Below are 14,590 nucleotides of genomic sequence, written 5' to 3' on the forward strand. Positions count from 1 at the left end.
CGGTAAACCTGCAATAAGACAATATCAATTGAATATCAGTCGGATAAATTGTGATTTCATGCATCACTAACATGCTTGTAAGCCACAATACTTATGTTGTCTAGTAATTATCTACGCAACATCATATTTTAACTGCCTCTTGGTCTGGAGACAGGCAATGCTTGGACTACTTTTTTCCAACCAGGGAACTCATTGCATTGATTAAAATCAATAAGTTCAGGTATATTGTAATGGGCTTTCAGGATATTTCACTTTTTTAAGCATTTGCAACTTGTCTGATCAAGTCGACCCCCAGGGGTCCTTGATGGGATTCCAGGGTGTCCCCAGAAATGAAGAACAGTTCAATCTCGCTATTCCTCGGTCAACTCGCTTTCTCTATTGTTTTAATCGCCACACAATTGGTTATGACTGTGTAGCCTAACAAGATGACAGCTGTCTCTTTATCTACGGTATTTAGAGAGGTTAAAGTACTTACAGTAACAATGCTGGTGCCTGAATAGTATTTCGAGACTACAACTCCAATGCTGCTTTACGCAAAATGACGTTACAGCGACATTTCCCGTTGTAACCTTTCCTGTCTGCCTGGTGGTGCGTTTGCGCCTCCTGTCTTGTAAGAGAGGTGAAGAAGAGTTTACTTTTCAGAGTTCAAGGTTTGGTTTCGGTGTTCGCCTGGAGTAAAGGGTTTGCCGAGGCAGAAAGCCCCTTTTCACGGAGCCAAGATGCTAAACATGTGGAAGGTTAGGGAGTTGGTTGACAAAGCGTAAGTATTTCTCACCTATATTACGTCTATTTCGTGTTATTTGAGCCTGTAGTTTACCTGTTTGAAAGAGACACGTACTCAAAACTTTGACGTCACGTCACTCTTACAAGTTAGCTAGCCCGTATGCTACTAGCAAGTTAGTTAGCTGACTTTGACAAATACTGTTTGCCTTATATTTGAGTACCTCTTCTCTGTCACAGCTATTTTGCTTGGTCATTCGGTTAGTGTGAGATAACATTTGCAGTGTTATGAGGTCACGGTGCTTGTTGTTTGTGCGTTTTGTCCGACAGTCCAAGCCAACATACTTAGCTAACAAGGTAGCTAATTATCTAGCCAGCTGGCTAGGTAGCTCGGTTAGCAGAGTAGGCTAGCCAGCTAAGCTAGTTTGACAGCTCCTGGGCGGAATAATCATCGGGGAATGTTTACATATTCGTTAACGTACACATCGTCCTACCCCTGCTTGTCTACCATTTTCTGGAAATATGTAAAAACTTCATTTGGTGTGGAAATGTGTTACTCTCCGGTGTGATTTGTTATGACACTTGTAGCTAAATTACACTGAACGTTACAGTGGCTGTAACGTTTCTGTAAATTAATACAATTCTGAAACTTGCAATTAGAAAACATGGCTAGATTACTTGACGGCAAACTATTAAGTTTGTCTTACACACTAAAGTGCTAATCAAGCGGAACTATTTAGTCAGACAACATAAGCCATGCCCTCAAGATGAAAAAAATGTCGAACGTAATACCTTCATTGTACAGTGAGATATTTAAGCTTTATTGCAGCGATCAATTGAAATGACTGCGGCCGCAACTATAAACGCGTTAATCAAATTTATAATATATGGCAGTTTATAATATATGTTTGTCAAATGACCAAATATGGCACCACATGGTCATTTATTGTGATATACAGCCTACATCAGAGAACATTGAGATAAACTGCAGGGCACTTATTAATCAGTAACCAGTGATCCAGCAGTACTTTGCAACTTGGTGGGTATCCAGCTGCTAGCTTAAGTGCAACAATTTGATGATATAAGTTACACTAGACACCCAAGTTACGGTTTACCTTTACACCATGTTGTGATTTGTCAGGCAAAGTGTAAACAAATAGACAAAATGAGTGTAACATATTTAAACTATTCACTCATGAGTCTTTGCATAGTTTGATTGCAGTGTCAGTCCAAGCCCACACGGCTGGCAGCAGTAATTTACCTGAAATGATATACCAGCAAGAATTGAACTTGGGCAACACCTTGGGGATTGTGCATATTCTCTCTGCTGTGGACTTAGGTTTACTGCTAGCTGCTCCCAAAACGTGAGCACGCTGTGCTGTCCTTACTGTAGGGCTGTGATGCACAGTTTTTCCTCCCTTCAAAGGTTTAGTGGCTAATTTTGCATACCCAGACAATAGCCTGTTCTTAAGTCGGTCCAAGAATACATTCCTGGTGAATGCACTTGTTTCCCTGGAGTGTGATCCCTTGGAACATGGGCCATTTTCATTGGGGAGGGGGCCAGACCAAGAGAGAGAAAGAAGAAAAGATGCAAGTTCCAAAGATTAAAGGGAGGGGAGTGTTGATTTTATTCTCTTCCTGGCTTTGCTTTAAAGGATGATGAAAGAGCTTTGCGACATTCAGAAACAGTATTCATAAAGTGTCACCAGGTTGTAAGTCATTAACACTACCAGTGTGGCATAATGCAACATTTCCTGTTGTATGATTAAGGTGAGGTTTCTGCTGAGGCAGGACATGCAACCAAATGTTTTATCCTGTTTCAAATAGTTCATGCACTGAATGAAAGCACCATGTATTACATTAAAAGGAAAATACAGTTGGGTTCATGAGTAACTGCAAGAGCAATTTTTCTGGCAGATACAACACTACGGCCATCTTAACGGAAATCTGTGTGATGGTGTGTCACTGTGAGAAAGTATCACAACTTCCGTTTTATCTTGTCGATATCTAGGACACTGTGAAGAGATAAGCTCTTGCATCACTACATCATATCCTCTTGTGTTTTGCCTGTCACTCATGCAAACATGATGCTTTGTGCAGTATCAGAAACATAGCTAGAGAGAAGCCAGTCTGCATGCAGTTAGTAAGATAGCACACAAGTAATCAGAAAAACATCTCAAAACTAAATAAAACCTGAACTAAAACATGATCGCCACTTTTCCTAAACACAGATTAAGTCTTGTCCGGAACTGATCCAAGAGTAATATGAAGAATATTACCATCAGAATTTAGTTTGATATAGGAAAAGGCTTGATGTCTGTCTAGGATTTCACAGCACATAAAGTTACTGTAACCCATGGTTTGACTTGGAGGCTTATTTTAATCAACTGTGAAAAAACACCTGGCAAAGTCATTTTCAAATAATTTTTTTGGCATAGGCTAAATTTTACAAAAGAGAGTATGTTGTTAGAGTGGTAACCTTACCCTGCAGCTTGCAGTAGTAATACAGCCTTTCTCCAGAACCACAGAGAGGGTGTATCTCCACCCATCAAATCAATGCTACTCTTTCAGACCCCGTACATTTTATTGCTGATGTGGCAGTAGTCAGGGAGGGTTGAGGAGGCGCAGGGTTCAAGTGTTTTGGCTCACCGTGTTTTGGCTTAAGCTGTGACAGGGCTCACTTAATTATCTGGAATAAGATGCCTGTGTGGTTATAGAGTATACTTCTGTGGTCTGTAAGAAACTGTTCTTATTCTTGCTAATAGACAAAAAAATAAAATGAACGTAGGCCAGTGGCCGTGGCAAATGGCTTGGCTATATGCTACACATACTCTCAGGTCAATGCATTGGAAGTCAGTACACTGCTCCCTATGTAGCAAGAATTGCAATTTCAGTGTTGAACAGATATCAGATAACATATTTATTAAATCTCTTCTCAGGATGTATATAATACTTCAATTTTAGATTCAAAATCTCTTCTTTGAAGAAGTTCTAGCCAAGCAAAACTAGAATACTTGATGTTAGCAGACAATAATGCATCAGAAATGGTCCCACATTCTCTATTGTTTCTAGAATAATCTGTTTGGGTAATTATGTTTTCCTCTTAACATCTGTCATGACACATCTGCTTCACAGACTGGACAGTAGATGGGCATTTGTTTGTCGATAGGTGCTGTTGTGCGCTGCATATTGAGGACATACTGTAGACCTACTAACAGAAGCTGCAGTCAGTTTTTGTCGTCTGATTGAATAGATACAGTGTGGGTTAATGCTTGTTTGCCTTAGTTTGTTGTGTAACCATCATGATACCGGAATATGTTCAAAGGCTACCAAACCTGCCAATGAATGTTGGCATGTTGAGTACATGGTACATGTGTAGTTACTCACTCTGTTGTTTTTTATTTATTTTTTTCCTTCATTCCCTTATTAAATATGGAAGCACAGCGAATTAGAAAACAACCTCTGTGTTAACCTGAGGGCCACTATTTGTCATGTCAGTTTCTTCCCTTTTTCTTTTCCACCTAGTTTCTTAGAATGTCAACAAGCAAGAACTCACAGACTCTAAGCACAGCCCTGTATCACTCAGTGCCATTTTAGGTCTCTTCTATGTGTTTATTGTGAATGCAGATTTGCATTTGCTTGCTTAGGCCCTTGTTTTTTGTTTTGACTAGTGGTTAGATTCAGAGCACACACACAAGCACTCCCTATTATTCCAGGGTCCATTTAGACTCAAAAAGGACAAGTGCATGGGTGTGGCTGTAACAAGAGTACCTTTCATCTATGATCCTCCATGTTGTTTGCCTCATATTTTGAACTGAAATGCCAGATGCCCTGTAGAATATTTCACATAGGAATGACTGATGAAATAATGTTTGTTTATGGTTTCTATCCCACTGTATAGAACCAACGTGGTCATGAACTATTCGGAGGTGGAATCTAAAGTGAGAGAGGCCACCAATGATGACCCCTGGGGACCATCAGGACAGCTTATGAGTGAAATCTCAAGGTAAGAACAGTGTTGTACAGTGTATCCGGTTGAAAAGCGCCAAGTTTATCTGTAAATAAAATCACACTACTGAAAGATTATCTTAAAACTCCTTCCTACAGCAGGGACTTTAGCCAGAGCTTTTTTCAGAGCCCAGGAAATTCATTCACTCCATTTTGACCTTAGGAACCTATTTTATGTTTTAGTTCTTGGGCCCTGCCCACAAAAGTCCCTGTTTTCAAGTTAGTATTTATCTGCCAGTCAGAAACCACTGTACTACTGTTTGCAGTGCTGACCACAAGCCTCACAACTGCTACAGCATGTGTACACCATTCATTCAAACTGCTGCAGTCACTGGTTCTTGTATCAGTATTTGGGCAGAGATGGCAATTTTAAATCCTTCTATTAACATTTAAATGATAATTACAGAATGTAGCCAACGAGAGACTGAAGTGACTCAAAGAAGGAAACTAGACTGAGACTGAAACTTAACAATGTATTTGTTTCATTGAGGTTACGTGCTAAAGCAGAAGAGGAATCAGACAAACACTGAGAAGATCCTTACTGCTGCTAATATGCCCTGCCTTTAGGTGTTTCAGACTCCCTTTCCACCTCTGCACCTGTCTTATCATGCACTGATCCAGACATTACAGTCACACAGCAGTAAATTACAAAACACAAGACAATGACCATAAACTCCTCTAAATTCACCGACTTGTGCATGCAAAGTGACATATTAACAGATGGAACTTTTCTTGTCTTCTCTTGTATTGGTCTGATTCGCCGAATCTTTGCAGTTTTTTGGGATGCAGTGGATACACAAACATAAACCAGTCCAATTGTTGGTTAACTTGCATTGTACATAAAGACTTTGTAAGTAAAAGAACAATTTCTCTTTCTTCTCTGAATGTTTTTGTAATCAGAGCCACCTTCATGTATGAGCAGTTCCCAGAGGTGATGAACATGCTGTGGGCCCGCATGCTGAGGGATAACAAGAAGAACTGGAGGAGAGTCTACAAGGTCTACCACTCTCCCACAAGCAGACATGCTTGATTATGACACAAGGCTTCAAGGCCTAAGCACTAAGTACACTTTGACAATTTTGGAGCTGACCCAACTCAAACCAACATGGCTTCAGTTTTAACCCAGCTCAACCTGGTACCCTTTTAAAATTAGCCATCTGTTAACATTAACTAAATTAAATTTTCTGCTCATTACTTGCAGGCAGGAATTGGACACCAACAACAAACTTTCATTAAAAAAGCTATATTAGGTGAAGAGGGATGTTTAATTGAAATTACTTCTTTCCTGATAATTCACATAACAAAAACAGTTGGCCTTGAATAGAAGCAGTTGGATGCCTCTTGTTGTTATTATGCTCTGAATTGAGGGGGGGAAATGTTCTGATGAATAAAATCTCTAACTATAACTGATCCAATTCAAGGCCATGGGAGAGAAAACCAGGTCAGATTGACTCCAGTAAGATTAAAGTTAAAAATCAAACCTTGAGCACTTTTCGCTCTGACGACTGTTATGTTTCTGCTTTTCAGTCCCTGCTTCTGCTGGCCCATCTAATCAGGAATGGATCAGAGAGGGTTGTTACCAGTGCCAGAGAACATCTATATGACCTGAGATCATTAGAAAGCTACCACTTTGTAGGTAAGGTATCATTCTGGTCTGTTCCCTCTTCATCTTTTTGTCTCTTTTATACCATGTTTTTGTTCTCATGTTGGAGGAGTAACAAACTCGCTAAACAAAAAACACTTTCCTTTTTGAAATTTAGCTTTGATTAGGTGAGGCACTCTCTACACGTCACCATTGTGGTGTTTCGTTTTGATTAACAATAGCTTCAGTGTGAGCTGTAATGAATGGACGGAGGCCCTAAGCACTGCTTAGTCCACAAACCCTTAAACCACACACATACACACACACTGCCCTAAAGCTGCTTTCACTCTTCCCAAACGTGTGTATTTAAGGTGCAGTTTGTAAACAAGAACATTCAACTTCCCTGCGTATGATTTAATAAACAGAATTAATGAATTAACACAAAACGCTGTCAGTTCAGTAATTATATAAATGCATGTTTTTCCAGATGAGAATGGGAAGGACCAAGGTGTGAATGTGCGTCAGAAGGTGAAGGAGATGGTGGAGTTTGTCCAGGATGATGAAAGGCTTAGGGAGGAACGGAGAAAGGCAAAGAAGAACAAAGACAAATACATTGGGGTATCATCAGACAGTATGGGATACCGAAGTTACAGTAAGTCCTCCTTTGAGGGTGTGACATCAACAGAATGATAATTAACAAAAACGTTTCAGTTTTAATTCAGCTTGTGTCCTTTTTTTCTTACTCCTATCTCCTTTTCTACCTGCTTGAATTCCTTTCCTCCAGCGGGGGACAGGTACGACTCCAACGATAGCCGAACAAGGTGGGACGACGACTGGGACAAGAATAAAGGGCCTTTCCCATTCAGCGAGAAGCTGGGGGAGATTGGTGACAAAATCGGCAGCACCATTGACGATACCATAAGCAGATTTAGGAAGAAGGACAGAGACGACTCACCAGATCGATTTAGGTTGGAGACCTGTTGAAAGACACCAAGACAGTACACCATAACTGTTACATCCAAATTATATCCACCACCAAAAACAAAAATAGGAATATTAAAATTGCTATCACTCTCAAACTGTTTCTCAATACAGAACGAACAGCTGCTAGACCAAAGTAAAGTTTTCTGCTGCTGTTAAAGGTTCTAACCTCAGCACGGCTTGTAAACATGTCAGTAAATGGGCCTCTATTTTCAGTTTAGAACAACAAAATCTACAAGAACAAACATTTCAATTATATTGTGAATGTACCTCTAAATGAAATGGTCCAACAGGGTTTTGATCGTTGCTGTTTTTGTTCTTTGATGGATAGTATGCACGAAGAAAATCTTGCGAATCTTCACATAACTGGTTGTCTTATGGAACCGTTATTGTCTCCATAGTGACAACGAGGAGGACCGGAGTCACTCGTCTCACAATGGCCAGTCAGGAAAAGAATTTAAAGATGAAGAGGAGACTGTTACCACCAAGAGTGTACACATAGTTCAAGCAACAGAGACTACAGCAACGCGAAAGAGAGGAGTCCCGTCCAGGAAAGTAGACTTGGGGGCTGCGGCCCACTACACAGGAGACAAGAGCCCAGAAACCGCCACCAAACAGGTAGCAAGAGCACACGTGAGCATGTAAGATAGGGCATGATTATGTATGCACTGTACCCTGATCCTTTTGTTCTGCCATATTCCAGCCCCAGCCAGCAGCCCCTCAGCCTTCCAGTACTGGCCTAGCTGACCTACTAATGGTGGATGCAACACCAAGCCAGCCTGCTACAACAGGTATGATTTCAGGCACTTCAAGTAATACCTGGACTATTTGCAAAATGTGCTTGCTTGCGGTCTTACCAGGAGCTAGCTGAGAAGATTGGTCTCAGCTGCATTTCTGTCTTTTCAGCATAAAAACTGACCTACGACATGTTCAGCATAGCTTTGCACCATAGGGAAACAAGTGGTGTGTGCCCAAAATGAACAATATGTCTTCCAGTGTCCCCAAATATGTTTTATTGAAATGCTGTCTATTGTTAGCAAACAAGCTACACACCAGTAAATCCAGGAATAACCTTTTTGTTCAGTGATACATTGTACAACACAGGGAACTCCACAGTGACTGCAGGACTAGACTCTGCAGTGACAGTGCCCAGCTGCTGGTGCTAGCTTCAGATTTTGGGGACAGCAGGGGGAGGGAGTTGATGTATAGGAACTAAGTGCACCAGATGTTTTTGGAGCAGTCCCCGGTGAATGAAGAGGGCGGGAGTGCTGAACAGATGTTTGGTCTTCTCCACCTATCTACTGCCACCACCCCTCCCCTCCCTCCTACGCTTCTGACACTGAAGGAATGCTAACTATGTAGAATGGCACCTGGAGCTCGCTTGTTTAAAGCTGATGAGTTTATGTTGATTTCTCAATGCAGACCTGATCAGTGGATTTGCTGACTTCTCCTCGCCTGCTGCCTCCGCCACCCTCTCCTCGGGAACTGGTTGGTTTCAAGACTTTTTCTTTTTAAGTGTGTGCATGTGTGTGCTGTGCTGTTGCAGCCATACTGCTAGAATATTCAGAGGGATGCTGGGAGGAAGCCCTGGCCATATGGAGCCTGCTACCTGCTCTGCATAACAAGAACAGACACACATCAACTCCTGTTATGGATGACAAGGAGACAGGGACAGAGGAAGAAGTTGGTGGGGGTGGAGGAGACTGAGAGAGATTGAGAGGAGGGATCGAGACAACAAGCAGGGCCAGTTCAATGAAAATTTAAACCGTGGCACCAGTGGTCACTGGGAATGCCCTGGATAAAGCTACTGGCCTCACTGAAGACTCAGCTCTTTATTTGTAATTACTGTGATAGGTTCAAATTTGCCTGTTTGACTTTTGTTTGCAACACCTTGCAGTTATTTAGACAGTGCACAATACAAACATCACTGTTCAAATGGGAAATGCAAACATCCATGCTGTCTTTTTGTCTTGTTGCAGTAGCACCATCCGCTAGCAGCAATGGAGACTTTGGAGACTGGAATGCCTTCCCTGGAGGTCAGATGCCAGCATCTGCCCAGACTGTTGACAACAGTGGAAATGACCTTTTTGGAGCCATGACAGCAGGTCCTGCCACTGCCCCAGCCCCCACCTTCGCCCCAGTCTCAGCTCCAGGCTCTGGTCCTGCCTCAGCAGACCTGTTTGACTTGATGGGGCCAACTCAGTCCCTCAGCTCCTCCCAGAGCCTCAACTTCAGTATGAGCAGCACACAGAGCATGAGCACAACAGTCCTGCCCCAGTCTAGGTCACAGGTATGCATGATTGCACTCACAGACACACACATTCTTTTTTAATAATTTATTGATATACATATCATTACAAGACTGACAGAGGGCTCAAATGAAACAGGTGGAAGCAAAATATCCTTTTGGAAATAACACTATGATTTCAGATTTCATGGATACAGAGCTAGAATGATACATTTTAATGTTGTATTTTTCATATTTTTTTTACACAGATGTATGTATTGGCATACGTAGTATTTAGTATTTGATTTGAAACATTTAAGTAAATACTGCTAACAGCCTGTGCAGTTATACAAAGAGATATTAAAGCTGAAATGCCTCACTCATTTGGCAAGAAGTTTAAAACAAAGATGTTGGAGGTGTTGTGTGGAAGCCTGCCATTTATTTCAATCGGCCACTGCAAGACATTGAAAATCACATAACTCTTGCCCTTATGCTTAATTTCAGAGTGTGAAATAGAGTGCGTGCTTCTAGTGCACAAGCTTCATTTTAAATAGATGATTTTTTTTAGTCAGGAAAACATACCAGATTATACTATTTAATAAATAGAAAATATTATGGTTACAAGCTTTAGATATTTCCCTATTATACTCTTGCTATGTATCTTGCTTTTAAATATAATTACAGCCAAAGATCAGTATTACTCAGGTTCTAGGTACAAATTGCATTGTCATCAATTTCAGATATTCTTTAATTCGTGTCTAGCACAGTTTAAGATTGAGCCAGTTGTTTGGTGCTTTTTGTAATATAATCGGTGTTTTAATCTCCAAATGACAGGCTTGTTGATTTGGCCTTGGTTATCAAATGTTGTGAGTGATATTCTGGCAAAAACAAAAAAAACAAAGAACTTTTTAACCATTTTATGCATGACACAGGAAGTCAATAAATGTCAAACGAGAGAAATTGTATACTTATGTTCCAGCACAATGATGAAAAGATCTCACACATTTCCTCCCAGTTCAGACTGCTCATTGACCACATCAGTCAGTATAACTGTGTGATATAGACATACCTTCTCCTGTGATTGAAAGATGGAGGACAAGCATGAGGGTAGAGGGTTAACATGCAGCCTCACCCCCCACCAGATGCTCATCTCCCCCAGAGACCGCCTACTAACCACCCACTCCTCCTGTTAGTGACATGCAGAATGAGAAGAATCAGTTTGGATTTACAAAAACATTAAAAACCCAACAAAAGCTTGTGGATGTCGACTGTATTTCTGTGTTAAAAGGATGTCGACCTACTTAAAAAAACTCCGTCTTTCTTTCACTGAGAAGACACCCACCACTCCCTTTTACTCCATTTTTTTTAGATGGTATGTTTTAATGAGTTCAGAAAGAAACAGTAGCAGAATCCTTCTGACAGTATTGAGGTTAAGTGGGTCAGGCTAAAGGTTTAGTGCCTTGAATTAAGTAGAAGGAATGTTTTCATCATATATTTCAGTATTGGGGATGGTATCTTACCACTGTCTATTTCTGTGCTTTTAGCATGGTTTAGCTCTTTCTCTGACATCGTATCTGTCTTTGTCTCTGCCAGCCCCTCCAGAACACCGGGGGTCCTCTACAACCGCAGCCAGTCATGCCCCTCCAGCCTGTGCAGCAGGGAATGGCCTCTCAAGGCGCCGGAGCCAAAGCGTCCCTCCCTTCCACCTGGTCAGACCACTCAGTTAACATTAGCCTGGACTTCCTGGGCCCAGGCATGCAGCCACCCAAGCCTAGCCAGCCCACCCTCAACACCCTCCAACAAGGTGAGAGGAATGGTAGAGCTGGCACGAGCCGTGACGCCAGGCAGGGTCTCCTTCAAAGCACCCCGCCAATCAAATGTGATTTTCAATTTGGCACTTTCATTCATTGAGTTTGTTCTGTTATTTCCAGGCAACCAGGCACCTGCCAACATGCTCTCCCAGGGATTTTCTGTTATGAGCCTTGGACCTACAACAGTCAGACCGCCTGTAAATCCGATGATGCACCCTGGTGCTGGCATGGGAATGGGCATGGGCATGGGGATGGGGATGGCCCCCAACCAGGGCATGATGGGGATGGGCATGAACATGGGGATGCCCGGCGCTATGGGGATGGGAATGGGGATGGGGATGAACCCGAACCCTGCAATGGTCCAGCAGCCCAAACAGGATGCCTTTGCTGACTTCGGAAACTTTGGGAAGTGATGGAGCTGCAGAGCAAAGATTATCTGGTGGAGTGGTGTAGGTCTTTCTCTCTGTCTCTCTCTCTCTCTCTCTGTCTCTCCCTCTCGCTCTCGCTCTCTTCCTCCGTCCATTGGTGAAGGATTGTTATGAGCTGCAAACAAAGAGTACTTGAATAATGTCAACTATCACAATACCAACACCCCACAATCTCCTTGATTTTTTTTTTAAAGTAATGCTGTGTATTGATATGGATCTAAATGAATGTGTGTTTGAACCAATGATCTGTGTGGTCTGACACACACTGATGACAGTGTGCCTTGTTGGTTGCTGGTAAGTCAGCGAGAGGAGGGGAGAGTGTGCCACCAAGAGAACGTCATGGGGGATTTGCTTTATAACCTCAATCAAGTGAAATCACCAGAATAGCAAAAATGTATCAGTAGCTGCATAATTTTTCGAGATGCATTCTCAGTAACTTTACTGAATGAAGAGTTTGAATAACATGATCAGCCATTTTTACTTTCTGATGTACATTTAAGAATGTCAAGTTACCTCTTTTTTGTCCTTGCTCTTCCTTTGACCTGTAAATAGAGATCTGGAGCCCTCACAAATAAGTTATGAAGTTCCAGGTTAAGAGGAAGTGACAATGTGAAGAGTTGTATCGTGCAGACCAAATCTGATATGAATTAAGACCTATAACAAAGCACATTGACACCTTCTCTTTGTACATAAGTGTCCACACACTCCAAATGTGGCTGTTTAATGCTACAGGTAAAGTAATGAATGAGTGTTTGGAGTGAAGACGATTGATTGAGTTGCTCCTTCAACAGACCTTCATTTGTGGCCTTCCTTATTGGTATATATCTATATATTTTACGTATGAAGAAGATTATAATCAGTTTGCATCCAAATGAGATAATCAGTAGGTAGAGTAGGCCTCATCCGGGGATTGGCTCGTTACTACAGCACAGAGTGCCTGAAAGACCTTTGCCTTTTCTCTTCAGTTAACCTCTTTGAGGGAGACTGTGCAGTGTTGAGGACAGCTACCAGAACGGAGCTTCTGTACTATGTTCAAACATGTGTTTGTGATTATGCCTCAAGTCAAGCTGTCCGTACAGATATCAGATGCAATTGTAGAGTTATTTCACTCTGGTTTATTTGTCCCATGCACTGTTTTGTTAATTCCACTCTATTCAGGTCGGTGACAACTTCAGAGCTCAAAAAACACCCAGGATATAAATATATTGAGCTCAACTTAATTCAACACCTCAAGTGTTGATGCAGACTGTTATGAAGATCGCACCATGTGTCAATCGGCTGTCTGTTAAATGTTCACCGGTGCATCGTGGTAAATGTTGCCTTCTCACCTTCCATTTCAGTTCAAAGGGCTTTATTGGCATGAAAGTTGTAAGAACAATGTTGCCAAAGCATCAAAATACAATTTATCCAGATATTTGGACAGTACACAATAACGGTAATATGAACATTAACATCTTTATTTATATTACACATTAAAAAAAATCTTGGAAACTGTCGCTGTCATAACTAACATCAGTCCAAATCTGCATGTTTTGCAACTTGTCAGGAAGATCGTGTGAGAGGAAGCACTTTTACTGCTTGGGATGCACTTTGTTCACACCCAGTATGCTATTGTGGATTAATGAGGATGTGTTGTTGATACCAGGTGATGAACAGTCCCATTCAGCTGTACTCCAGCAAACTGACCTGTTAGACGTACAAAACGTTGCTCTTCAGTGGTCCAAGTGCCTGCCAATAGTTGCCTACTGACCCTTATTATGAGTGATTGATGAGTTAATCTCAGCTGCCTGACATCTTTTGATTTGTCACCGAGTAGATAAATAATTCACTGACCAGAGGAGAAGGCAGTGGATTCTGCAGCCCCAGGAGGATTAGAAGTTGTGCTTTCTTGCTCTCCCAAGAGCACAAGAGGCTGAGCACGCTGACACATAGTAGCCTTGCATCGGAGTCTGAAGCATTAAAATGACCAAAATCTGTTTGCAGTTTTTCTAAAATATATCAGTAGGTTGTTTTATGCATTTTTTTCTACTTCAAATTGTTTTGATCTTCTCTAAAATGGGATTGTTACTGAAACACTAGGATATGCAAATGTAAAAAAAAAAAATCCTTTGAGAAAATGAAATTTTGCATTATTCCCATTTTGATTTGATTTACACATCAAGATTCTTTATCTACAACATTAAACAGTTGATTGAAATGTGTTAATGGTGTGTGTTATTTGGTGTGCTGTGTCATTAGCCTCATTCAAAAGAGCTTCAAGCAGCAAAAGTGAAGCCGCCCTACTCGACTCTGAAATTACATTTACTTGACGCAAGCTTGTTAATTTCATTCTTTGAGGTGGTTTACAAATTCCATTAATAAGAATGTTAACAATATATGCAAATCAGCTGATAAATGAGTATGAACACCAAATCTATAGGTTGCCACTGCCAAGTGCATCACATCAAGATATTAGCAGAGTATCAGTCAACAAGTCAACTGCAATCACACTGCTGAACTAAGGCAGTATCTGCTTCTTATGACAGCTGCTGTGTTTGAATGCAACACAGGTTTAGAAATCTCAGCCCTTCTTTCATTTAAGCTTTCATGTCACAGCCAATATTGGCAAAAATAGTTACTGGCATTGTTTTTAAAGAACTGTTAACACTTTTTTGTCTTAATGCTTCAGTATTCATCCAACTAATTCAATTTACAGTTTGTGCTTGTGAGATGGATGGCCTGATTACTCTGGTGTATAACTCTCAAGAGAAGGATTGTGTCGTCTAACTGTGGCCCATCTCTTCACCACCAGTGCTGCGTCCTTCTCTAATTGTATGAAGGTTTGTTGGAACAC

At 41.3% G+C, this 14,590-nt stretch overlaps 1 protein-coding gene across 2 annotated transcripts; it reads left to right on the plus strand.

Moving 5' to 3' along the window:
* Positions 1-627: 627 nt before the first annotated feature.
* Positions 628-13,962, plus strand: clint1a (clathrin interactor 1a). 2 transcript variants are annotated; one of them, XM_041944670.1, is made up of 12 exons: positions 628-760; positions 4,622-4,726; positions 5,629-5,725; positions 6,256-6,364; positions 6,798-6,962; positions 7,095-7,278; positions 7,693-7,909; positions 7,995-8,082; positions 8,714-8,779; positions 9,271-9,581; positions 11,112-11,322; positions 11,450-13,962. In XM_041944670.1, exons 1-12 carry the CDS (start codon positions 720-722, stop codon positions 11,740-11,742), a joined length of 1,887 nt encoding a protein of 628 aa, XP_041800604.1. In that variant the 5' UTR covers positions 628-719; the 3' UTR covers positions 11,743-13,962. The 2 variants fall into 2 exon arrangements, with proteins under 2 accessions (XP_041800604.1, XP_041800605.1); XM_041944671.1 differs by having other exon boundaries at positions 9,274-9,581.
* Positions 13,963-14,590: the final 628 nt, after the last annotated feature.

Source organism: Chelmon rostratus, chromosome 9 (genome assembly GCF_017976325.1).
Source record: "Chelmon rostratus isolate fCheRos1 chromosome 9, fCheRos1.pri, whole genome shotgun sequence".
Classification (NCBI taxonomy): domain Eukaryota; kingdom Metazoa; phylum Chordata; class Actinopteri; order Chaetodontiformes; family Chaetodontidae; genus Chelmon; species Chelmon rostratus.